This window comes from Myotis davidii, unplaced genomic scaffold (assembly GCF_000327345.1).
Source record: "Myotis davidii unplaced genomic scaffold, ASM32734v1 scaffold577, whole genome shotgun sequence".
NCBI classification, from domain to species: domain Eukaryota; kingdom Metazoa; phylum Chordata; class Mammalia; order Chiroptera; family Vespertilionidae; genus Myotis; species Myotis davidii.
The window spans coordinates 932,908-958,920 of NW_006289082.1; the positions used below are offsets into that span (position 1 = coordinate 932,908).

A 26,013-nucleotide genomic window follows, 5' to 3' on the forward strand; every position below is an offset into this window, starting at 1 on the left:
TTGCGAGTCCTAAACTGGCAGTCAGTCATCCCCCAAGGGGTTCCCAATTGGAGAGGGTGCAGGCTGGGCACCCCCCCCCACCCCCCACCTGCACAAATTTCGTGCACCAGGCCACTAGTTAATAAATAATACAAGAATAAACTTCATATGCACAACTGTAAACCTACTTTTGTCCACCCTGGATATTTATTTTGCAAATAATCCTGTACACTGACATTACTCATAAAAGCAAAGGGAAAAGTAAAATATTGTAGATTTATGTGGAAACCTCTGGAAAGTATATGTTTAACTGCCATTATAGAAAAAAATTTAGGTTATATTACATACATGTGGTAGAGTAGGGCAGTTTTATTCCTGCAAATCTATTTTTGAATAGTGTAAAGATCTGAAGTGGTGATAATTTGAGGTTCAAAATTCTATACATGAGAGTGAATGTAATATTACCTCATCAAAAATAGTTATAAAATACTACTTTAAATGACTTAAAATTTTTTTGTTTGCATTTTTAAGTGAGATAATCTTTTATTATTAAGGGCCTATTCTATGTCCAGTATTTCACTTTAGTCTAAAAAAAAATGATCTCTGTCAGCAAAGAACTTTTAACCTAGATCAGGGGTGGGCAACCTTTTTGTGAGTGCGTGCCAAAACCAGCAAAATCTGACTCAAAATTCTTCTGCGTGCCAACCCTAATTTTTTGAGAACATGTTACGCCTATTTGATATCTTTTAAGGTGTATGTATGTGAAGAACCTTGAAGAAATAATAAAATTCATTCGAGTGACAAAAACACTATATGATGATGAAAACTACATTTATTTTTTAATGTGTACATATACACTGATAGTCCGACAGAAAACTTTATCACTCCGTTTGATATTATCACTGGGACTTTTGCTGCTGCATCACTGATGACAGAGATTTTACATCAGGTTTATATTTCGTGACCTTCAGAGATATGCACGAGCTACTACTTTCATCTGTCAGGCTACTCCTATTATGAGACTTAACAAAATTCATCCCTGAGAACAAAGATTCACAAGTGTAATGTGGCTGAAACCAAAACGCTGGACGGATCTAGAAAGGCAGGGAGAGTTAAGGCAGAGGCATAGAAATTGCTCTTCCCCTCTCTCGTCATTCCATGTCTATGGTCTTTAAGATAACTTGTTATGTAAAATTATTTATCTAAGATGCACCTACTCTGAATTTATCTGAAAAATAAAAAAATCAATATTAAGAAAAAAATTGTAAATGGAAGATTATAAGAGAGGGTTTTGCGTGCCAGTAAAAAGTTACTGGCGTGCCATGTTTGGCACGCATGCCAGGGGTTGCCCACCCCTGGCCTAGATGGAATATTATACTTATGTACAACAACAACTAGAGAATAGTGGACTATAAAGTCTGTCTTGCTGACTTGAAGTGCAGTAGAAGCTCAAGGAAATGAGGACTTAGACACATAAAAGAAGGCTTAGAGAAGGTAGAAAATGAGCCGGGCTTAAAGAATGAATTTCAGACCCACCAGTGTGGCTCAGTTGGTTAGAGCGTCCTCTTGTGCACTAAAGGGTCTGGGATTCGATCCCTGGTTGGGGAGTGTACGGGAGGCAACCGAATGATGTTTCTCTCACATCAATGTTTCTCTTCCTCCCCTCCCCTCCCTCCTCCTCCCACACACACACACACACACACACACAACACAACACCATATCCTCAGGTGAGGATTTTAAAAAAGAAATATTGGAAGGAAATCTAGGCTTACATTAGACAATTTTATCCTGAACATTAGAGGATCTATGGCTTTTAACTAAGCAAATCAAGTTAGAAATATTGAAAAAGTTGCAGAGAAAAATTCTATCAGGATATTTTTTTGCCCTAGTAAGATTGACCTTTACCACTATGGGAATGATTGTGAATTAATACCAAAGTATTTTTAAGCTAAATAGAAACATTCCTTTTCCAATCCATTCTAATTTGCATCCAAGCCTTAGCTCAAGTTATCTACTCCTACAATGTCCTTTCCCTCATCTTCAACTTTCTAAATCTTAGGCTTTCTGTTCTCTGCATGAAATTTTCCTAGTTCATTTTCCTCTTCAGCCACAAATATCATTTTTATTTTGTGCTTCTATACCTCAGAACAATGAATATATCTTGCCTTATAAGCAGGGACTATCATGTTTTATTATGTACTTTGCCAGCCTAACATAGCAGGTGTTTGATAAATGGCAATTGAGTGCTGAAAATCAGCAGAAATGGCTTTATGATAAAATATATTCTGAAAAGAGTACCAGCTAGATAAATGTAATGCTCATTTCCTGGTAGTTTAGGAGTTCTCTGCCTTTTACCACGTATTGAGGCTCTTCTCATTCTATACTATGCATTTACGTTCATACCTCAAGTTTTAGCTACCTTACAGTGTCCTTTTAAAAAATTTTAAAGTCAGAAACCTATGGATGGGGTATGAATAGTTGGAAGACCGGTGAAATTTTAATATTCCTTTTTGAGGCTTGTTAGTGAACTAACATCATCTAAAGCTTTCTGAATATAGTTTGTTTTCTGTTGGCCTTTATTTGTGTGTCTGAGGAGATTGACTATAGTAGAAAGAAAAGTCCTTACATTAAAAAACACTTTTCAAGAAATAACATTACCATAGTAAAAAAATAAATGTATTGAGTATCAGCTGCAGTTCTTTTTAAAATAAATATATTTTTATTGACTTAAGAGAGGAAGAGAAGAGAGAGAGAAACATTGATGAGAGAGAATCATCAATCGGCTGTTTCCTGCAAGCCCCTTACTGGGGATAGAGCCCACAACCCTGGCATGTGTCCTGACCAGGAATAGAACCGTGACCTCTTGGTTCATAGTTCGATGCTCAACCACTGAGCCACACTGGCCAGGCTTGGCTGCAGTTCTTTAAAGTGAGTCTATAAAGAAAATGGTATGCTCCTGACTTCTTACTGGAGCGATCTTATTGAGTGAAATAGCTTTTCTTAGAAACTTTGGATAATTTTATTAGAGACTAAATTACACCAAAAAAAGGTTTAAGAAATCTAAGAAGGCAAAGAAAATTGTGGATCAAATATGCAGCAATTGCTTTCATTGTTATCATAATGTGATTTAAAAAAAAATATTAGGTGCCCCAGCTTTTATTTAAAATCTATAGGACATGTTTTTCCAGAATCTAGGTATAAATTATTCTTAACTGTTAGGCAAAAGTCAGGAATTTAACCAGCAATTAAATAATGGTTCCTATGGCAAAGCAGTTTCCGCATATATTAATTTACTTTATAACCTGTTTTCTAGGCATATATTTTGACACCTAAGGCACATGAAGAAAGGATTGAGATTGGAAGCTACAGACACTGTCTGTTCTGAGCAGAGTTTCTGACAATAGACCACTGTAGCAAAGGGCAATAAATGCCACTGAGAATATCCCTCAACACAAATCTGTAAGTATCTTTTGGGAATTACAGGGGATTAGAAAATTGTCTCTGCTGACTCGATAGAAAAAAAATGTCTTCATTTTGTAATTTGTGGTCTGTATGCTTGTAAATTAAGATACATTGAGTTGTCAAGTAGAGGACTGGTTTGTGGGTGAGAATTTAAGTCAAAACACAATGCAATAACTTGAAACCTTTGTCTTAAAACCTTAGATAAAAGGTTACATGAATTTGGATAACTACATTATTAAGTTATTGGACCTTTGCCTGGAAAACCAATTAGAGGATTTTAGCCTTGATATGGCATGAAGTTAGCATAACCCAGCATCTTGAAATAACAGTGGAAGTTGACAAAGTAATGGAATTTTTGGAAATCAAATGTGGCAGTACCATATATAGAAGGATTCTATGAAATAAAGTCTAGTGGTAAGGAAGCTGGGCTTGTGACTATTTTAGTAATCTAGGAGTGAAGAAATCCCAGACAGAATAATGGCAATGAGAATGGAGATGAAAGAATAAAAGATATTTCAAAAGGAAAAAGTATAGAACATCACAATGAGTTGGATAAAAGGGTGGTGTCAAAAAATAAATGTTTTGTACTAGACAATCATGGTATCATTGAAAGTGGACTGTTGAGAAGCTGGTTTGAGAAGATGCTGAGTCCCATTTTTATCATACTGAATTTAAGACAATATGCAGGAATTTCATTTGAAATGCTTCGATTAAAGGTTGTGAATATATAGAACGAGAATTCTATGTAAAAGTCATTCTGGAGAGGTAAATTTATCAGTATCCTCATAAAGCTGATAAGGGTAGACAAGCTATCTGAAGCTCTTTGTTATGGACAAGATCCCTTTCTTTAAAAAGAAATATGTAGAGCTGGTTTGGCTCAGTGGATAGAGCATTGGCCTGCGGACTGAAGGGTCCCAGATATGGATCCGGTCAAGGGCCCATGCCCGGGTTGCAGGCTTGATCCCAGTAGTGGGTGTGCAGGAGGCAGCTGATCAGTGATTCTCTCTCATCATTGATGTTTCTATCTCTCCCTCTCCCGTTCTCTCTGAAATCAATAAAAATATATTTTAAAAATAATAAATTAAATATGTAAACACATGTTTATGTAAATAAATTATTTGACTAAGTATGTAATCTTAAATAAACATTTCCAAAATTGAATTAAAATTCTTCATTTTTTTCTTGGAGTGTCATATCTCAAGCTTATTATGCCTGTAAGAAAATCAGTTATGAGGGTCAATGACTAAAATGTGTTCATATTCTTGAAACTTAACCTCTACTTCCATTAATAAAACAAAGATCTTTCCCAGTATTAAATTGAAGGAACAAAATTGAGAATTTAAAATCCAAATAATTCAATCAATTAAAACTTTGTAAAATTGACATGGCTTTAATTTAGCAAATGGAAAGGCAAATAATTGAATTGTGGGAAATGTGCTGGTCTCTAGTTTCAAGAAATAGTACAGCACAAAGAACTGGCATTCTGGCTGAAGAAGTGTAATAATAAACAGAAATTTGAAAACCAGGAAGACAGGTTTTTCAAGAGTACAACTGTAGCATTTCAAAGGTGGTATAACAAGAAATTCCAGAGTTGGCCAAAAATGATTTAGATAATTGAGATTCCGTATTTGAATACTTGTTTTTGATGGAGAAACATGTTAAGAGGAAATGAAGGTTCTAAGAGATCTGGAACTTTTCCTCCTCCTTACCCTAAATTGGGCTTGCTTCTGAAGAGAAGGCTTAGCCAAAAATAATCAAATAGGAACTCAGTACTGCTTAAACTGTAGGCAGGTGTTTAAAAAGTTACCAAAGGGAAAACAATTTTAAAAATTGTTTAATTAATTAAAAGCAAATATTTTGGTTTTCTAGAAACTAAACATTGTTTTGTATAATTCCTATTTACCTAGCGATTACCTGTCTGTAAAGTAGCCACATGTCGTTAGACAGAAATACCATATTATTCTACATCTTTAGTTGATTTTTTATGTTCTATTTTAATGAAATGTAAGGAAACCTAAAATGTTCATCTGTGCTTCCAAACAACCTTTAAAAAACTCAGTAATATGTCTTCTGGGCATATACCAGGATCTTTAGACTAATTCACTTCTATCCTTGAACCATTTGATTAATCCAAGTTCAGTGAACTTCCAGTCAGGTTATCCAGATATGGGAACTTTTTCCCCCCCTGTATTTCTACCCTAGTTACGTCTAATTTACATGCCTGATCTGCTGACTTCTGTCTTTTCATGACTAAATTATGGAGGTAAGTAAAGGTTTAATATCGCTCATAGTCATGTAACCTTCATTCTGAACTTATATTCCTTTAATGTTTTTTAAATTACTAAGCACTCTTGTAGCATTGTATTTTTTATTAGCAAGTTATGTATATTCGTTTTAGGTGGGCTGTTGTACTGATTAGATGTATACTTTTGTGTAACTTTCAACTAGTTAGTATTTCTATATACATCAATATTTCATCTCATTTTGTAATCACCCAAGAAAACATCTAATAGAAAAATGCTCTGTAGTCTTTACTTGAATCAAGTCTTTCAGACATTTTACATAAAGTATCCTCATCCATCTTTGAATCTACTATAATTCTTGTTTTTCTAAGTGCCTGTTTACTGATAATGTAGCATTCCGAATTTTTCACTTCAGTTCAGTTTGGACTGTTGGATGTCCAGCACTGTGGGGAAAATAAAGCAGTCCCAATCCTCATCTTAAAAGAATTTGTGGAACCTCAGACATTGCAGCCAGAATTTCTCAGGGTCTCTTTTTACAAGAAGGGTAAGACAAACCTATCCTGTTTGGCTTCCATCTTGGGAACCCAGAGATATTCCAAATTCTTACCAGAGTGTGAAAATGGAGAATAACGTGATATAGAAACACTGAATATTTGGTATGTTTAACTCGACTGAGAGGAAAAAGCCTCTTTAAAGTAATGTTTTCTGGTTTTGAGGTACTGATATGAAATCTGCAGGTGCAGAATGCTGCCTACCTAAAAGCTCTCTCTGGTTAGACAAGTCTTAGGCACATTTTAGCTTTGGGAACATAGTCTTATTTTGCTGCATGTTATTGCTTTTTTGTTCTATGTCATGCTTACTACTCATTTCCCATGTAAGGTGTTTGCTTTTTATCCATTTAAAGACATGTGGTTGGATCTATCTCATAGTTTAGATAAATACTAAGGCATTTTCTAAGCTTAATAATTATGAGATGCTGAGTTTTTTGGCAAAATTTGTACAGAACTTTTCTTCTCTAGGAGGTCCACTAGAAGGCCAAATAATTCTTTAGGTGTAGTTCTGTGGCAAAGCTGGTAATTATGTTTTGTTTAAAACACTAAGTTTGATGTCACATTATTCTCTTTGATGGCTTCTTTGGCTCCAGAAAGGTAATAAAAATTCCTAAATTAAAAAAAAAAATTTCCTTAGTGGCTCTACATTGCTAAACTTGCTGTTACAGAATCAACTTCCCCAACACAGGAAAAATAACAGTAACATATGGGAGATTTAGAGGGCTCTTACCAAGTCATTTATTATCCCCCAGCAAGGTCTCTGGTGATGTGTCCATTTCTATTATTTATGATAGAGAATCAATACAAAAGCTTACAAAGTGAAGCTGAAGTTTGTCAGATGAAAACAGTATACAAATTAGAAACAGCAATTATTCCCTAAACCATGTATTTCTCAAGTTGCTTTCCCTTGACCATTTTATATTATTTTTGGCTCCTGATTTTAGATATATTTTCAAAGCAACTCAAATTAATTCTGAACTCTTTCTAATTATGACATATATTAAATCCAAGAGTAAAATTCAACACTAGAGCTTCTTTTCAGAAAATCTCTGCAGGGAGAACTTCCAATTGCTTATAAGGTAAATTAAGGAGATTGAAGAATAAGCTAAAATCTTTAGTGCCTTATCAGAAATGAAACTGGGTGATGGAAAAAAGCTGAAACAAAAGAGAAGTGGGATAATAAGGGAGGCCTGACTATTGATGGTACAGTTAAGACTGACAAACACTAACATGTCATTGTGATGAGTCATACTTGTGTATATGAGATTGAGTCCGCAGGCCGACGCTTTATCCACTGAGCCAAACCAGTTAGGGCATATGTATATGATTTGATGAACAAAGTTTTCAGCATGGTTTGCCAAGACAAATTTCTGCCATTATTTTCTTATAATTGAAAAGAAAATTGACAAATAATTTTATTCAAGAAGTTAAGAGTTAAGTGGTGCCCATATGAAAATGTTAGTCTTTTTTTTCCTAAGGCAAGCAAGTTTTTAATTTGCCTGTGGTGCATCTAAACATATCACTATTTCCTTCTAACTACATTTGCCTGCCTCCCTTTCTTAAAAAAGACTCAATTTTTTGCATGTCTTCACATCCCAATCACAGAGTCCCACTCTGTTTTGGAGTGAACACCAGAGGCTTACTGAAGTGATCTTGACAGATGTGTCTCCAGATATATCTCTAAAATATTTACTAAAATAAGAAGTTCAATCCACTCTAACAGTCACTTCTCTATAATGAACATTTTTTTAAGTGTAGCAGTCTGTCTCCTAAAAAATCTCCACATTGTGAACTCATGACTTTTAGACACTATTTAATAAAAGACATTATTTTAATTTAAACCCATTATCAATGTTATGTTATATTTATAGTAAGCTCCAGAAGGGAGGGCATTGTTTTGTTCCTTGCAGTATCTCCAATGTCCAAAATAGTATTTGGCACATAGCAGATGCCAATAAATATTTATTGAATGAATTAATAAATGTTATGTACATTATGTTTCCACAGGTAATGTTTCTATTAGTGCATTAATAAGAACATTTCTCATCAAACTAGTTTTCTGCAAATGTGAATGACAAACTCATTAATACAGTTTAAATATTTCCTGTTACAATATTTTTTGTTTCAGTATTTTAACCAGTTATCAGTTTTTAATAATCTTACTAGCAAAACACTATAGAGAATTAAATAGTGTTACATATATAACCATTTCAACTATACTCAACTAGTTAAAACATATACATGCCAAAAACTTAACAGAATAGAAATATTGTGCCCTAGAATATGATGCTAGAAAGGGAACCAGACCAAACACACCATCCCCAAAACTAAGATGACGCACTAAAACAACTAAGTTGGCTTTTCTGCAGAAAAGAGAATGCCACCAAAATCAAAACACTTGGTTCATAAAGCTTTTTTTCTTATTTGGGTCATTATTTTTAGTTGCTAACCTTAACATTACTAGTCTTAAAGTATTTTGCACTTTTATAATAGACATAATCTTTTCAGATACTGTTGGGAAATTTTTTTAAAAAATTATTTCTTCCCTACAACCTGGTACACAAATCTGTAAGTAATTACTAGAAATGTCTGGAATACATTTTTTTTTTACTAAGCGGAGGAGTTTCACAGGAAGGATGGTAAAATTTGTGTCAATGGGAGGTAATGGGCCATAATATGCCATAAGAGTCCCCCTTACTCTGCATACTGTCTTTCAGGTATGGCTCTTCCTTTTTTAAAAATAGCTAATACTTTTACATGGTCTGGTGGAAAAAAAAGCCCTTCTCCCATGCCTAAACCCCACTCACCGAGTTCCCTCTCCACAGGTGACCTGGATCTTTGCTGACAATTTCATGGATATATAAGAAAACGAGTATATTTTTTCACAAATGGAAATTATAAAGTGGAAATATATCTTTTTCAACATTATACATTGTTCTGCACATTTTCCCCTTATAAATATTTGACAATCCTTCCTTATCTGTTTATGAACTGCTGCCCTATTCTTTTTAAGAGTTGCATAGTATTTCATTGTATGAACCATAATTTACCCATTCCCTATTGATGAACTTTGAGTGTATTTCTAATCTTTTGCTGTTATGATGATTATCAGTTGAATGTGATCTCCTTGAGAATAATTTCCTTCTTACTCATTTTTTTAATCCTGAAAACTTAGTATAGTGTCCAACAAATGTTTAACAGATGTTTTTGAATGAGTTAATTGTACTTTTTAAAATGGTCCTCAACTGCTTCCACTCTATGGTTTTTTAATCCTATGTACAAAGTACTTGGTGCTCTTTGACTTAATGATTCCTCTTTTAAATGTTTATCCTATTTAAAATGACACATATGTAAGAATTCCTACAAGAGGAATCACTAAGTCAAAGTATATGTGTATTTAAATCAGTGGTTCTCAACCTTCTGGCCCTTTAAATACAGTTCCTCATGTTGTGACCCAACCATAAAATTATTTTCGTTGCTACTTCCTAACTGTAATGTTGCTACTGTAATGAATCATAATGTAAATATCTGATATGCAGGATGGTCTTAGGCGACCCCTGTGAAAGGGTCGTTTGACCGCCAAAGGGTTCGCGACCCACAGGTTGAGAACCGCTGATTTAAATGTTAGTCAAAGTTATTCATAAAGGTTTTGATCAAATGTAGATGCTAATTAGTAACATATATTATTCTTCTCACTAAATATTTAGCCCAGTACTTTACACATAGTAATGTTAACACTATTGAGTAGATGAAGCTCATATATTCATGTGAGAAAAATTTGTTTTTATAATGGCATGTAAGTCCATACAGAGGAAAGGGAGCACATCATCACTATTAGTTACTGAGCGCTTACCATATGCCAGGAAATGTGTTGAGTATATTATCTCCTTTAATTCTCATATATCCTATAAAATATATATATTTTTATCCCCATTTGATAGATGAAGAAGTTGAGGCACAAATAGGTTAAATGACTTGCCCAAGTCATCTAGCTAGTAAGTGATTAAGCTGGGATTAGAAATCAATCAGCATGATTCCAGAATCCGTTCTTGAAAGCTATATAAATGTTCATGAAAAAGAAAAATGGAAAGAGGCATTGAAGGTAGAAGGAATATGTGGCAAAGCACCAAGTGCACAGTATTGTTCAGAAAGCGGCAAACAGTTAGAGTGGCTTAAGCATTGTTGAGGTGTGATTGCCCAGAGATGGCATGGTAGGAGACAAGAAAATGGCAATTTCCCTTTAAAAGAGAACAAAAAAACTCATTTCTTTTTCTGAGATTGCCCTGGCATGATGGCAGCCTCTGGTTTCACAGTTTTGTTCATGGCGAGAGCTTCAGGCCTTTTTATCCTTTCAAAACTATAGCATTCAGTTTTGTCTTCAGAGGATACTGTTCTATTACCAACCAGATGGAAGCCTTCCATTAATAAAGTGTCAATGAGTAAGCCGAGAACATTAGTTCCATTGGCCAATTTTCGACTATCAGGTTTTATAGAAACATACCTAGAACAAAAAAAACACACACACACTTAATTATAAAGCATCCCTTTAATAACTAGCAAAACTAAACACATAAATTTGACTTATAACCACTCATAAATGTATCATACCCATTTTCATCAGATTTTGTTTTGATACTTCATTTATAAATCCACATCAGTAATTTCAGGGTACTGAAAATAGTTATCTTACTATGATTTCTAAAGTCATTTAAATTCTACACTTAAGAATGTAACTGGCACTGATGGATTTTCGTTGAGAAACTATTTTCTGGAGCAAACAATTTGGTCAAACAATTACATTTATTAAACATTGCTTTAATTAAATAATATAATTAATTGATTTAGTCATTTTAATGAACATTATACATTTATAATTTTCCCCCTAGATTTAATTTACCAGCACTGATATTACACATTTTCTTGTATGACTTATTCTTATCAAACACATTTTCTCCAGGTAAATTTTGCAGATATAAATTATCAAGAAGAATTTATTGTGAAGTTTTACTCAATAACTGTCTAAATATTGCAAAGCAAAACATGGGATCAAAAAGCCTCTGCCTATTTCCTGGGAAACTTGATAGAACCAATCTAAATAATTATAGAAAAATGAATCTGTACTTTTCAGATTGGTTATATGTTGGCTTTAATAATGTCAATATAACATATTCAATAGATATAGCTGTATTACTTCTTCTTTATTTACCATCAAGGATATTTTTATGTCTTTGTGTACTCCCACCATTTGTTTATGAGATAGGAAGAAGAGGCCAACTTAAATTAGTTCTAGGCTGGAACCTAAACTATCTGCAGTTTTATGGGATAAAAAGAGCCTTGGGGACATCCCTAGTCTTTTAATTATGACTGAAATAGAGTGGCTTATTGTAGTTCACATTCTAAAGCTCATTCTAGGCGAAGAAAGCAATTCAATAATAAAATGTAAGAATTGTAAAACTACAAAGTACATATCAAAAAACTATTTTTTGCCCTGGCCAGTGTGGCTCAGGGATTAGAGTGTCAGGCCACGAACTGAAGGGTCGCAGGTTCCATTCCTGGACAATGGCATGTACCTGGGTTGCAGGTTCGATCCTCGGCCCCGGTCCTGGTAGGGACGCATATGGGAAGCAGCCAATAGATGTGTGTCTTTCATATTAATATTTCTCTCTCTCTCCCTCTCCCTTCCTTCCACTCTCTGCAAAAGCAATTTAAAAAATATCCTCAGGTGAGGATTTTTTAAAAAATGTTTATTATGTCTGATATAGTAAATTTTTAACCTTAGTAAATCATTCCATCTACCCGCAAGTCCCAGATCTTAATTATATAGAGTAGGAACAATTTTCAATTAGAAAAACAGTTATAGAGCATCTCACAAAATAAAGTTACAAATAGTATACTATAGGTTATAACAAAGTGGAATGCACTTGCAAGAAATCACTGAGCCAAAGTACTTAATTCCCTCTGAAGCCAAATTGAGAAATGACAGTTTCACAGCACCAGAAAAGGATAGAAGAAACCAATGAGAAATAGAAAACAAAACGTATTTTAAAAACTTAAAAGGCAGTTACACTTTTCCATTTGACCCAGTTTAAAAAAGGAAAAGTGAGATAGAATAAAAGGCTACTGGGATTCTATGGTCTAGAATCCTATGACCATACGTTGAGCTTGATAATGTTACCACATCTGCAAGATGCAAGCCAAGAATTTCTAGTACTGTGAACTTGAGAGATAATAACTGAGCAACCTGTTAGGTTAACAAAACTTAGAGTAGTAAATTACATTAGTGGAACATACCAAACAACTGGATGACACACCAGACTCCTAGAAGCCAGTCAGGCTTATTCTCCACTTTCCACCTTCAAAAAACAACTGAGTGAACAGATTCAGACGAGGGAGTGAGCAAGAAATAAAAATGATTGCCAGCTAGGCAGTCATCTAAGGTGGATCATTTAAGCCTGGAGGTTTCATCTAGTCATCTGAAATCCCAATAACGTCACCTTATTCAGGTTATCTGTCTCTCCTTTGAAAACAGCACTATAAAGTAAAAATAAATAAAACATTCTGGGATAGAAAAAATTCTGAACTTCAATTGAAAAGAATACTATTTGGGGATGAAAAAAAGCTTTCAACTTTTAAAACTAGGTACTGTTTTGGGAATTATCTATTTTGGAAGTTTAATGCCATTCTCATATTAAGATGAAACAATTTTGTAATATTTCTAAAACACAAACACTTTAATAACAAAGGGAAAACCACTTGATACTGTGTACATGCAAGGATATCCCAACCTGAGTTTCTAATCTTGTTTTTCAAGATTACAATTATTTTCTCCAACTGCATAGTTTTTAAAGAGCATTTAAGTATTTCCAGGATGTCATTTTTTACCTTGCATGTTTCTTCTTAAAACCAATAACACCATTTTTTCTTAGGTTTCCTTAGGATCCCTTTTACAAAAGGGATACTCAAAGATCTTAATCACTCAAATTTTAAAAACCAAAAAACTGGTCATTTCCTATTTATGTTAGTGCCCCACCAATGAAAAGAATGTCGTGCATGGAGTTATCTTAAAACCATTTGAGATGAGAGGGTCTTACTTTTAGTCACAATCAGCCTATTAATTTAACTGGTTCTCTTCTCCCAAAATGACATTTCAACCTCTTTGCAAGGGCAGGAATTATGAAGTATAATAAGTTAAGAATTATACTGCTCAGTGTTCCCCAGTTGCAAGACCGAGGGGTCTTGTGGATGGGCAAACATTGGTATTTCCTGATGGCTGCTGCTGAAGTTAAGAAAATATCCCCAAATATGCCTACCGTTATGTCCCAAAAAAGTAATTTTATGTTAGAGTCCTGGTGCACAAAATTCGTGCGCAGGGTGGGGGGGGGTGCGGGGGAAGGGGTGGTACCTCAGCCCGACCTACACCCTCTCACAATCTGGGACCCCTTGAACTTCCCTCTCGCAATCTGGAACCACTGGCTCCTAACCACTACCCTGCCTGCCTGCCTGCCTGCCTGATCGCCCCTAACTGCTCGCTTGCCTGCTTGCCTGATCGCCATTAACTGCTTATTATATATACCCTGTTGCTTTATAAGAGTATGCAAGGTCAACTGGCTATCTGGTCTAATTAGCATATTATGCTTTTATTATATATACTACATGTAAAAAAATATGGAGACTTTTTCTTCCTCTTGAAAATCGAAGCCAATTTTCACAGCTAGTAAAATAATGGTGGGACATTATTAAAATAATTTTAAGGGGGAAAAAGATACCGACAGCAGAGTGGAAATTAGCCATAGGGTCCAGTCAAGAACAGTAGGGGGATAAAGTAATTGACTCAGGAGCAACTATCCTTAACATACTGACGGCCTATACCAATAGTTTGAGTTGTCTAAGAGTGCCAAAGATGTAAAAGGATAACAGATTTGCCATGGATTATCTGCCTTAATGGTGTTTAAAAATAAAGTAGAATGGAGAAAAATCAGTAGTCAAATCATAAGGCCTGAAAAAGCAAACATACATAAAGTATGAGGAGATCAGGATAAACGATTGAGCCTTCACTATATGCCAGCCATTATTAGGGGTTAAAAAAAAAAGTTTTATTCCTAAGCCAAATTTACTAGCAATGGAACATTTTCTATAAAATTATTTCTTCCTACAACTTTAGTGACCACAGTCCCAGTTTTCCCTGGACAGTCTTGGTTTATTCCTATTGTCCCACATAATAACAAAACCCTCTTTCACTCTGAAAAGTACCCCAGTTTGGACAATAATTATCTGGTCATTGTGCCCAACTCTACTGGCTACCCCAAAACATTGAGTCATAATGTATTCCAAGAAAAGTTGTAGGCATGAGAAACTTTTCGTTTTGAGGGGAAACATCAGGAACTGATATAGAAGAGAGATGCTTCAAAGTACAAAATACCTGACTCCAGTTTGGTTATCAGTAACGCTGTCCGAGCCACACTGGAAAACCAGGTCGTGGTAAGAAGGTCTTTGTGGAGGCAGTGGAAGTAAGGTCATCTGAGGAGGGCAGCAGTTACTACTCCAGGTTGGTGCTGAAGGTTGCTCTATAAACACTGTAATCCTCCCAGTTAACATCTCAATTGTTTTGCTGCAAGAGCCAAACACCCTGAAAAAAGCTTGAGTGTTTCGGCTTAGGAAATACACCTGCACAAGAGCAGGTCTTGGCTGTAGCAGGAGTTCTTGGTTTAAGAGATCAACCAGAGGATCAAGTTCATAGAAAAGAGCTTCTCTCTGAAGCCTAAGATAGTCTGAAAAATCAGGAGGTAATATAAGCCGTTGAGTTCTCAAAAAATCTAAGATGAAACTAAATAAAACACCATCTCTGTCGACAAAAATCTGGCCACCATCCATCTTGAATTCTTGGTCTCTGCCATCTAACATTCGTGTTAGCCGAGAGGTAGGAAACTGCTTTATGGTAGAAAATCTTGTTGTGAATATCTTCCCTCCCACATTCAGAGTGACCAGTTTCTGACCACTCATTCTTCCCTTGCCTCAGATTAGAGGCTACAAACCTTCTGCCACAAACTTAAGAACTTGTACATCAAACTGTAACCATAAATGTTGCTAGTTATATAATTAAGTGGAGAGAGGAGAAAATAACAAAAAAACAAAGACCTAGATTTCCAGGTAACTACTGTAAAGCAAATAGTGTATCCATAGTTGTGTTTGCAAATTTGAGTTGCTTGGGAACTTACAGTACACAAAAAAAGCAACAGATGAGAAACTAGACAGTTTAAGAAAAACTGACAATACATAAGGATAGGTGTCAAATAGATCCCTTTCCTGTATTCCATAAAAAAATTCTCCATGAAAAGCTACTGTAAATCTCGTATTTAAAAAAAAAAATACTGGGAGCAGAAAAGTCCTCCTCCTCCCCAGACCGCTTATCCACTGAATCCTCATGGCAGTGGTTAAGATTTAGAGAAACATTGTCATTTCTTATGATCCCTTTAGCAATTTCAATCACAAATTGTCAGTTAAGGATGAGACAGCCATTACCTCAACTAGCAGGTTAACTTGATTCTTCTCATAACTACAATGATTCTTCTGTACTTTAAATTGCATTGCCATCTTTTTTTTCCTATTTCCCTTGTATTATCTCTTCTCAACCAAATTAAAGGACTGGGGTAAAGACACTCTGGGCTTTCAAAGAAATGCCTTGTTCTATGACAGATGTAAGTTATACCAGAGAGCAGTTCTAAGATAAGCTCACTCTTGTTTTCCTTGAATTCTAAACAAGGAAATTAAGTATTCTTTGGGAGATAGGGTATCTTTACCTCATGTGAACAGATAGGACAGCATTAATGTTTAATGATTACTTTGTACTTTATAGTAGCTGACAGATTGTTTTCTCTATTGTCAAAAGTCTTACTACTCTTAAATTCTTCAAGCAAGTGGTTTGCTTGGTTGTACGGTTGCCAGGATACTTTGGGACAACCCACACTTAGCTGTCAGTAAAAGGAGGCTTTCCCATTTCCTGCTTTTACCATGTTACTTTTTTTAATCTATGCTTTCATTTGCACAGCCACCTGACACTTCTGTAGTTTATTACCAAACCCCTTTAGTGATAAATTTATAATACCTAAGGAGAAAAAGGCAAGCTAAAATCTCCACCCTCTTAAAAATGTACACTTATCACAAGAAAATGCCACTTTTTATTTGCACTTTATATGATTTACACTTTAGCAAAAAAGAAAATCTACCCTTGGCAGAAAAATCTGGAAATCCAATCCACCCGTTTCCTTAAAAAAAAAAAAGTTGCTTTATAAGAGTAGTCTTTATTAGATTCAATCACTATTACATTACCTCATCAATACAATATTACATCATGTGCTCTCTCACCTCCCCTTTTCACATAGCATAAACACAATATTGGGGAGTATGATACTTATTTCAAAAGCACTCTTTAAAAAAGGAGGGCTCAGGACTGTACAGTTAAATTTCACTTTTATCTTTATACTACCTAATTTGAAAGGCATGTGTAAGATATTACTTTTGAAGGAAAGTATCTGACTGGAATCTTTGACCAAATCTGAACTACCACTCTGTTCTCGAACAAATGTCTAACAGAAAAAGAGAACTATGCACTTAAAATAGATTTTATAATAGTTTATATTTGCACATAAACTCTGCCACATTATTCAGGACCACCAAAGTAAAATTCTTGAATCTTTCACTGAAAATGAAAAACCCATCTGTCACCTGTTCCCAGTAAAAAACTGATTGTTCTACAAAATCAGGCGATTTAGTCAGATAGGAACTGAAGTGTGAAAGATGGTCTTTCCAGGTTGAGAACTCATCAAATAAAGACCTTTCTAAGAATATAGTAGGACCGAAGAAAATGAGAAGGCCAAGCAGAATGACTACTACAAACTTATAAAAGCTCCAGGGAATCTTGCCAATGAGTATGCCAGTGTCTTGAGGCAAAGAAAGTTTATCCACATCTACTAGTTTTATGTCTTCCCACTGACTGGTATCAAAGTTCTTCATTAAAGGGCTTGTGGGCAAATTAGAGGGAGGTAAAGGAGTTTCCTTGATTACTTTTATTTTTTCCCTGAATTCCTGCATCTGTTGCAGAAATATGATTGGTTCTGACACGTCTTTGAAGGCCTCAGCAATGTTAAAGGCCATTCGTTGTTCCTGTAAGATGGTGTTGAGTTTGTTAATCTCTGGGTCATAGGCTTGCATAACTGCAAGTTTCATGGTCTCAAAGTCAGAAAGGATTTCATTCTTCTTTTGATCTAATGTGTGTTGTAACTTCTCAAAAAATTCCTTCACTTTATCTGAATCTTTAGTCAGTAACTGTAGAGATTTCCTTTTGTTAGTTTCCAAGGTATCCAAACGAGAAAGAGCATCTCCCCGACGCCAGGTCTGAAAGCTCTGAAAGAGGGACTCAAAGGCATCCCTTTCCTGAGCATAGGCATCTTCAATAGAACAGAAGACATGTTTGGTGTGGTCACCACGTGTAGCACAGATTCCACAGATCAGCTGCATATCAGTCAGGCAGAAAATGTTGAGAGGCTGCCCCAAGTGTCCTTTGCACACTGGCATTTTTGGAGAGATCTTGATCTTGTTATACTTCTCCACAATACCCTTTAGGGAGTAATTAACCTGCAGGCTATTGACTCCAGAGGCTGAAGTTTCCTTACGGCATGTGGGGCACTTGAATGGAGATGACCTCCACAATGAGTTCCGCCCAGTCCCCTCTAAGATCCCTTCTAAGCATTTTTTGCAAAAGTTGTGAGAGCAAGGCAAAACTCGAGGATCATCAAACAGACTGCAACAGATTGGGCACGTAAGATCTTCTTCAAGCAGCTCCATCACATCCTACCATAGAGAAATAAACATTTTATTTTATTCCAGTAACCTCCTCCACTTGCACTATATAATTATAAGAAACTATATTCATATATATTAAAAGTAACCTTTCACTGAAATAACAGGGCAAACAAAGGAAATAAGTAAGAAATCTGGGAAGGGAATGCACACCAAAGCAGATTTAATCTGCTGGGACTAGAACACACTCCTTATTAGCAGGGCTCCCTGTACACAAGGCCTTTGTGTGGGCTTTCCAACAAGTCTTTGGCTGACAGGGTTAGGACTAGGACAACTGCAAGTTGAGCCAGCAGCATCCAAGTGATTGTTTTAAAACAGAGAGCTGACTACTGCTGTCAGAAACAAAGCTACTCAGTTTCTGAGTAGAATGAGTTCTTTAGTCTGGGCCCACAATTATAAAATGTGCTATTTAAAAGAAAGCAGCACAGAAATATAAAGCCAAGCATGTATTCTCATGCATACTTTTATTTTAAAATGGCATTTTTGCCTGGCCAGTGTGCTCAGTGGTTGAACATCAACCTATGAACCAGGAGGTCAAGGTTTGATTTCTGGTCAGGACACATGCCCGGGCTGTGGGCTCTATCCCCACTAGGGGATGATAGTATAGGAGGCAGCCAATCAATGATTCTCTCATCGTTGATGTTTTTATCTCTCTCCCGCTCCCTTCCTCTCTGAAATCAATAAAAAATATAAATATGGCATTTTTCCTATTCAAAGGCAAAATTGCAATTATTAAAATGATAGGTAAAGACATAAAATGAGAGAGTTGTAATTCATTCTTCCTTAGATAATTAAATGCATTTTTTAAAATAGCAGAGCAGTAATCAAAGCCATCTTGTAGCATTAGTTTTCAAAATGTGGTGGACAGAAACCTGGGTATCACTAAGACTCTTTCAGGGCATCCAGGAGGTCAATACGATTTTCATCATAATACTGAGATGTTGCTTGCTTTTGGCACCATGTTAACCACTGCACTGTAAAAGCAATGGTGAGGCTGCTGGAAACTTAGCAGGAATCAAGCAAGGCAACACATAGTACCGAACTGTGTTGTGGAGTCTGTATTCCTCTCACCACCACATCAAACTGGGGATAGCCAGTTTCATTTAAGAATGTTCTTGATGAAGCAGTAACAAGTATTCATTTTATTAAATCTTGATCCTTTAATGATAAAATAAGAAGTAAACACACAGCACTTCTGCCACATACCAGCAGACAATTGCCTGGAGGAAAAACGCTTATGTGACTGAGTTGCAAGCTGAAACGAACCAACTGTTTTTGTCATGGAACACCATTGTTACTTGAGAGAACAAGTAAAAAAATTATGGCCATTTCGATTTAGGTATCTGGCAGAGATTTTTCTTGAAAATGAATAAAATGAGCCTATCACTTCAAGAGAAAAAACAGTATTTCTTCCCAATTGATAAAAGTTGAGTTTTGGGGTGAAAACTAGACCTTTGGAAAACATTGTCATTTAAGAGCTTGATAACTTCCCTAAATTAAAGACTTTTAGTGAGAGAAGTGGTGATAATAATAAATGTGGGGGTTTTTTAGTGGGAAGATTACTATATGATAAAATATGTCAAGATTTGCACAACACAGTGAACGAACAAGTTCAATCATCAATGCATGTTACAAATTATGCATGGGTAAAAGAGCAAAAGACCAAATATGTTAAAAAATATGATTTCAGATTCCATACTGTAACTTAACCTTTAAGAAACTACTGCTTGTTGAATTATGGTACAGAAGCAAAGATCCCCAATTATCAGAAAAGGCTATTAAAATATTCCTCCCCTCACCATCTACATATCTGTGCAAGGCCAGATTTTATTTTCTTTGTTTATTTCAGCCAAAAGAACTTACTACAGCAGAGGCAGATAAAAGACTCTAGGTGTTTTCTATTAAACAGTAATTCACCCAAATGGTTCAATGGTTAAAGCATAGGCCTGCACACCCGAGGGTCAAGGTTCAATTCCCAGTCAAGGGCACGTACCCTGGGTTGCAGATTCCAGGTTCGATCCCTCCTCTCCGGCTGGAGTGCGTGTGGGAGGCAACCAATTGATGTCTCTCTTACATCATTGTTTCTCTCTCCTCTCTCCTTTTCTCCCTCTTCCCCTCCCCCTCCCATCCACTCGCTCTAAAAATCAATGGAAAAAATATCCTTACTCTGGTAAGGATTTAAAAAATAAATAATTCATTAAAGAGATCTATATGTAAACCAATGCCACTCTTCTCACAAATGTGTCTCAAAAAAGTTGTTTTTCACAAATTATTTATGTTAACATGTAATAGGTTTATCTTGTTATTTAAATTACTATCTTAAACTTTTTCTGTTTTCATTTATAATAAATATCTACTGTACTGTACACATGTAAACAAAAGCTTCCCAATGCAAAGCTTATTTATTTTTATATGAACATTTTAAAACTTCTATCCTAAAATTTCAAATAGTGCTATATATGTCCTCATTCAGTTCTAGTTAGGGATACACACACATATATATGTATGTATGTATAATGTTACCACCAAAGTAATAAAAAAAAAAGGGTCTAATATTCAGAAGGCCATCTTATAATAAAAAATAAGTAAATAATTTTTTAACAGTAATTTTAAGAGTCGCAATTAGAGTTACAATCCAGAAGATAAATAGTATTTAAAAGATAAGCTGAGTTTGCAAGGCTAATTAGTTTATAGTTTTATGTTAAGTTGTGAAAGATATACTAATATACTAGTTTGTAGAACTAAAGCAAAGATTCTGTCAAATTGAGTGTCATATGGCAAATGTATGATGAACTGATTTTTCGGAAAACTCTTTTGTGAGACAAATCATACAACCTTTGAAAAGCACTGGGAAGAGAATAGCTATGAAGACTGGTGTGCTAGCTGAAAACACTGAGGGAAAACTTGAATATCCTCCGATCCTAGTCCTGGTTCTATACTTTATCACTTCTACTATCATCTTTCACCTATGAATTCTATGCGAAGGCTACATTTTGGAGTAGATAGAAATAGGAAAGTAGCAGGGTTTACTTATCCTTGTAAGGTTAATATTTCCAGAGAATCCTATTCAAGCATATTAAATAAATAAGAAAGAGGGGAAAAAAAGGATGCACAGTTGGTATGAGGAGGAGAAAAAGAGCAACCACAGCAAAGGGAAACTTTGAAGAAAACTGAGGATACTGCAATAGGAGCCAAAAAGAATTTTAAGGCAATTAAGTATGATCAAAAGTAAAAAGGAAAATGACACACAGAGGAAAATTTAGAAATAATAAAGTCATCTCAAAGCCATAATCAACTTACAACTCTTAAAATGAACTAGAGGAAAAAAATTACTATTTGCAAAGTCCTTTTTTTATAAATTGCATCAAAATTATGATAGATCCTATTGTTCCATTTTTAATAATATAGCATACAAATTTTGGTTTATAATTTAAAGATTTTTATTTTCATTCACTTTAAATACTTTTACTTTCTCATCCCTTAGCTTTATACTCAAAATTTTCTCTATGACAAAACTATGTGACCACTTCCATAGCTGAGTTTTAGAGAAAATTGAGATATATTCTAATCCAAAAAACCATGGCAAGTTTACTGCCTCAAAAGTTTTAAATGAAGCCCTGTCCGGTATGGTTGTTGGTTAGAGCATGGTGCCATACACCAAAGGGTGCATGAGGGAGGCAACCAATGGATGTTTCTCTTTCTCTCTCCCTCTCCCTCTTCCAACTTTCCCTCCTCCCCCTTCCTCTCTGAGTAAAAACTAAAAGTTTTAAATGAAAATACACAATAAGATTTTGGTCTCATTACCTGAAGAGTATGCTTTACAGTAAACGAATTTATAGAATTTTCTAACACATAAAATCTGAAGAAATCAATAAAGTTTACCCCTTTGAAGAAACCAAAGTGCATAGCTCCTCTTTTGGGGGCTAATTTTCCTAGTAGAGAAGAGAAGCTCTACTAACATCAAGAAACTATATAAACAAAATTATTGTTCAGTCATAAATTTCGACTTAACCAATGTCAAATTATGTGTATAAAGGCAACCAAGTTTCCCAAGATTCTTTTTTTTTTTTTACTGTGTTTCTGAACACCAAAAGGTCTCAATTGGGAAGCACCAAAATGTGTTTTCTCAACAATTAAATATTTACCAAGTACTTTTTATTTTTTAAATCTTCACCCAAAGACATGCTTATTGATTTTTAGGGAGAGGAAGAGAGAGAGGGAGAGGGGGAGAGAGAAACATTAATCCCAGATGCATCCCAACAAAAGTATGTGCCTTGACTGGGAATTAAACTTGCAATCTTTTGATGTACAGGACCAACCAACTGAGCGACACTGACCAGGGCAAAAATTTCCTGTTTTATAGCAACAAAGAAAGTAAATGAATATATACCTTGTTGTCTACCACCTCTTTGTCTTTCAACTATGTTTTCCTGACATACTTATAGTTTAAATATACTTTTTCATTTATATAAGTAAAATTCACTCTTTGGTATACAGTTCTATGAATTTTGACAAATACACAGTTGTATAACAGAACCACAGGTTTAGTTTTAAGCAAATTTTCAAGGTATATCCACTGAAGGAAAATTACAAAAACTACATTAACAATTCTACCAGGAATGGTTATATAGATATAGCTTCAACGGTCTCTATAAATATAAAACAAAACATTAAAAATGGAAAAGCTAATACTTACAAAGGAATGGAGTCATAAAATAGATATTAAAGCTAATCTGTGTGTATTAAGACTTCTCCCTCCTACAAGTCCTTTGTTTTTAAATGATCAACCCAAAATCATTACAATGCAAAAGATGTTCATTTACTCATTAAGCAAAAGTTATTTTTTAAAAAATATATTTTATTGATTTTTTACAGAGAGGAAGGGAAAGGGATAGAGAGTTAGAAACATCAATGAGAGAGAAACATCAATGAGCTGCCTCGTGCACACACCCTACTGGGGATGTGCCCACAACCAAGGTACATGCCCTTGACCAGAATCGAACCTGGGACCCTTCAATCCGCAGGCCGATGCTCTATCCACTGAGCCAAACCGGACCGTTAAGGCAAGCAAAAGTTATTTTTTTAAAAAACCCTATTAATTAAAAGAAACATTCCTATAAACCTTTAAATTTCATTGGTTGATAGCAATATGAAGTTGTTCAAAATATTACCTATGATTTCTTTTCAAATCCCATTAAGAACAAAAAGAAAAGCCAAGATATTATACTTCTTATCTTACGGATTTAAACCAAATTTCCACCCTCTTTTGAGGCATCTTCGAATTCAGGAATTTCAAAGCAGTATCCAAATACCTAACAGTTAACTAGATAACAAATATTGAAATTGAGTTCACAGACAAAACTAAATATGAGAAGCTCTACTACACTGAGATATCAATCTTTTCTTGGAACAATGCTTAGAATAAAAGGGATCATCTTTTTTTTTTATAAATCACTTCCTCTAAGCACACTAATTAATCTTATTTTCAAGTAGTATAGTGTATTCTATTTTATATGAGATCCATTAATAATGCTTTCTTGAAACTTAATAAGGATCCAATAAATAATTATTGAATGTAGGTAAGGATATTTATTTTTTCTGTATATTTGAAAATTTTCACAATAAAAAGTTGGCAGAGCCCTGGCTGGTGTGGCACAGTTGGAGTGTTGTCCTGTTACACCAAACGGTGGCTTGTTCAATACCCAGTCAGGGCACACAACCAGGCGCTGGTTTGATCCCTGGTGGGGGAGCATGCAGAAGGCAACCAATTGATGTTTCTCCCTTTCTCTCTCTCAAAAACCAATAAAGCAACCTGGCCAGTATGGCGCGGTGGTTAAGGGTGGACCTATGAACCAGGTCTCAGTTCGATTCCCGGTCAGGGAACATGCCCGGGTTTGCAGGCTTGATCCCCAGTGGGGGGCGTGCAGGAGGCAGCTGATTGATGATTCTCTCGCATCATTGATGTTTTTATCTCTCTCTACCTCTCCCTTCCTCTCTGAAATCAATAAAATATATTTAAAATAAATAAATAAATATCAATAAAGTAAAATGAAAAGAAAAATGTTGGCAAAAAGAGAGAACAAAACTAAAAAGGATGGCCAATTATAAGAAAACCATACTGAGCTCAAAAAGCAAAACTTCAGAAACATTAAATATGCTAAGCATCACAAAGAGCTTAATCTGGAATAGTATTATTTTATAAATTAAAAAATGTATTATTCAGAATCTCTGAATACAGGTCTGTGAGGAGACTGACATACTATACTTGTCTGGCTCTCAGTCTGTGACCTTCGACAAAACATTTACACATAGCCCTGACCATTCTGGCTCAGTGAATAGAGCATTGGCCTGCGGACTGAAAGGTCCCAGGTTTGATTCCAGTCAAGGGCATGTACCTTGGTTTCGGGCACATCCCCAGTAGGGGGTGTGCAGGAGGCAGCTGATCGATGTTTCTCTCATCGACGTTTCTAACTCTCTATCCCTTTCCCTTCCTCTCTGTAAAAAATCAATAAAATATATTTAAAAAACAAAAAACATTTACACATACTAGTTTCTGTCCTCATTGTACAACTGTTTTGAAAGGTATCTAATAATATCTGAAAATTATTTACAAAGTTTTTAAGTACTTTATATCAATGTGTTATTACACTTCATTCTGGCTTTTACAGACTGTTTCATAACTTACTTAATCAAAACAGGACAAAGTAAGATGAAGATTTCTAATATCTCAAAAAAAGAATATTAAGATATCACATATTTCTGTGTCTAAAAATAGTTTATCTGCCCAGCCAGGTGGCTCAGATGGTTGGAGCATCATCCCATACACCAAAAAGGTTGTGGGTACAATCCCTAGTTGGGGCACATTCAGGAGGCAACAGATCAATGTTTCTTCCTCTCTGTCTCTCTAAAAAAAAAATCAATAAATATATCCTTGGGTGAGGATAAAAAAATAATAAATAAAATAGCTTATGTAATTGTTATGTAGCTTTTGCAAACACAAAAGTTAACTATGAATCCATGTAAGACTAATTAGAAATTTCCCTCCAGATATTTCTAATCAGATTCCTAGTAAGCAAGGCAAAATGAAGCTAGTACAGAAGGTCCACCAGCTTGGAAGGCCCACCTACTCAGAAATTTCAGTTTTCAGTTTTTGGACTAAGGTGATATTCTCAAAAACAAAAGTCCAGGTTATTACCTAACTAGTACAGACCACTCAGAAAAACTGGGTGTTGTTTTTTTTTCTCTTTTCTTCATTCTCATATATATACCACTATTTCACCTTGGCTCTTTCCTTTGTTTATTCTTCTTTTAACTCATCTTCTTCATACTTGTTTCAATGAATAAAATCTCAGATTTCCTCTTATTCTTTTCTTATTCCCCACCCTTTTCATCTTTCTTTTCCTTTTTTACTTTTCCCTGTGACACCTGATAACTACCCAAGATATTATTCTACTAGAGGCCCAATACACAAAATTTATGATGGGGGAGGGGAGGTGTTCCTCAGCCTGGCTTGTACCCTCTTGCAATCTGGGACCCCTTGGGGGATGTCCAACTGCCGGTTTAGGCGTGACTGGGCCTAAACCGGCAGTTGGACATCCCTCTCGCAATCTGGGACCCCTTGCTCCTAACTGCCTGCCTGCTTGCTCCTTACAGCTTGGCTCAGTTCCTTAGCACTGTCGCGGAAGAGGGAGAGGCTCCTGCCACTGCATTCGCCAGCCGTGCGCCACAGTGACCCCTGGTGGGGGGTGTTGGGGAGGCAGCTCCTGCACTGAGCATCTGCCCCCTGGTAGTCAGTGCATGTCATAGCAACTGGTCATTCTGGTTGTCTGGTCGTTCCACCATAATGGTCGCTGGGCTTTTATATATAGATAGATAGATAATCCTGTAAGTCTGAAGTATTAAATCAGTAGGGTTTTAAGAT

General features: G+C 35.6%; 2 protein-coding genes and 1 long non-coding RNA gene across 20 annotated transcripts in view; 1 reads left to right on the forward strand and 2 right to left on the reverse strand.

Moving 5' to 3' along the window:
• The window catches only part of LOC102763202, an 84,412-nt gene that overhangs the window by 54,033 nt on the left and 4,366 nt on the right, over positions 1-26,013 (forward strand). For 12 of the 17 annotated variants that reach the window (XR_001513436.1, XR_001513437.1, XR_001513449.1 and 9 more), the window contains 3 exons: positions 3,294-3,439; positions 5,645-5,705; positions 8,852-9,166. This is a non-coding gene — a long non-coding RNA (uncharacterized LOC102763202). Of the gene's footprint in view, positions 1-3,293; positions 3,440-3,643; positions 3,667-4,033; positions 4,057-5,644; positions 5,706-8,851; positions 9,167-26,013 lie in introns of those variants that run through there. The other 5 variants (XR_001513440.1, XR_435539.2, XR_001513443.1 and 2 more) reach the window with 5 other exon arrangements.
• KCNRG (potassium channel regulator) lies at positions 9,999-16,335 on the reverse strand. Its single transcript, XM_006761221.2, has 2 exons — positions 14,656-16,335; positions 9,999-10,737 (listed from the first exon to the last, which is right to left on the reverse strand). Exons 1-2 carry the CDS (start codon positions 15,234-15,236, stop codon positions 10,497-10,499), a joined length of 822 nt encoding a protein of 273 aa, XP_006761284.1. The 5' UTR covers positions 15,237-16,335; the 3' UTR covers positions 9,999-10,496.
• TRIM13 (tripartite motif containing 13) overlaps positions 16,515-26,013 on the reverse strand; it is a 34,567-nt gene continuing 25,068 nt past the window's right edge. Inside the window, exons 1-2 of one of the 2 annotated variants that reach the window (XM_015562311.1) lie at positions 19,042-19,068; positions 16,515-18,083 (exon numbers count right to left, since the gene is read on the reverse strand). In XM_015562311.1, coding sequence (XP_015417797.1) covers positions 16,857-18,083; positions 19,042-19,053 — 1,239 coding nt within the window. In that variant the 5' untranslated portion in view covers positions 19,054-19,068 and the 3' untranslated portion in view covers positions 16,515-16,856. Of the gene's footprint in view, positions 18,084-19,041; positions 19,069-26,013 lie in introns of those variants that run through there. The other variant, XM_006761220.2, reaches the window with a different exon arrangement.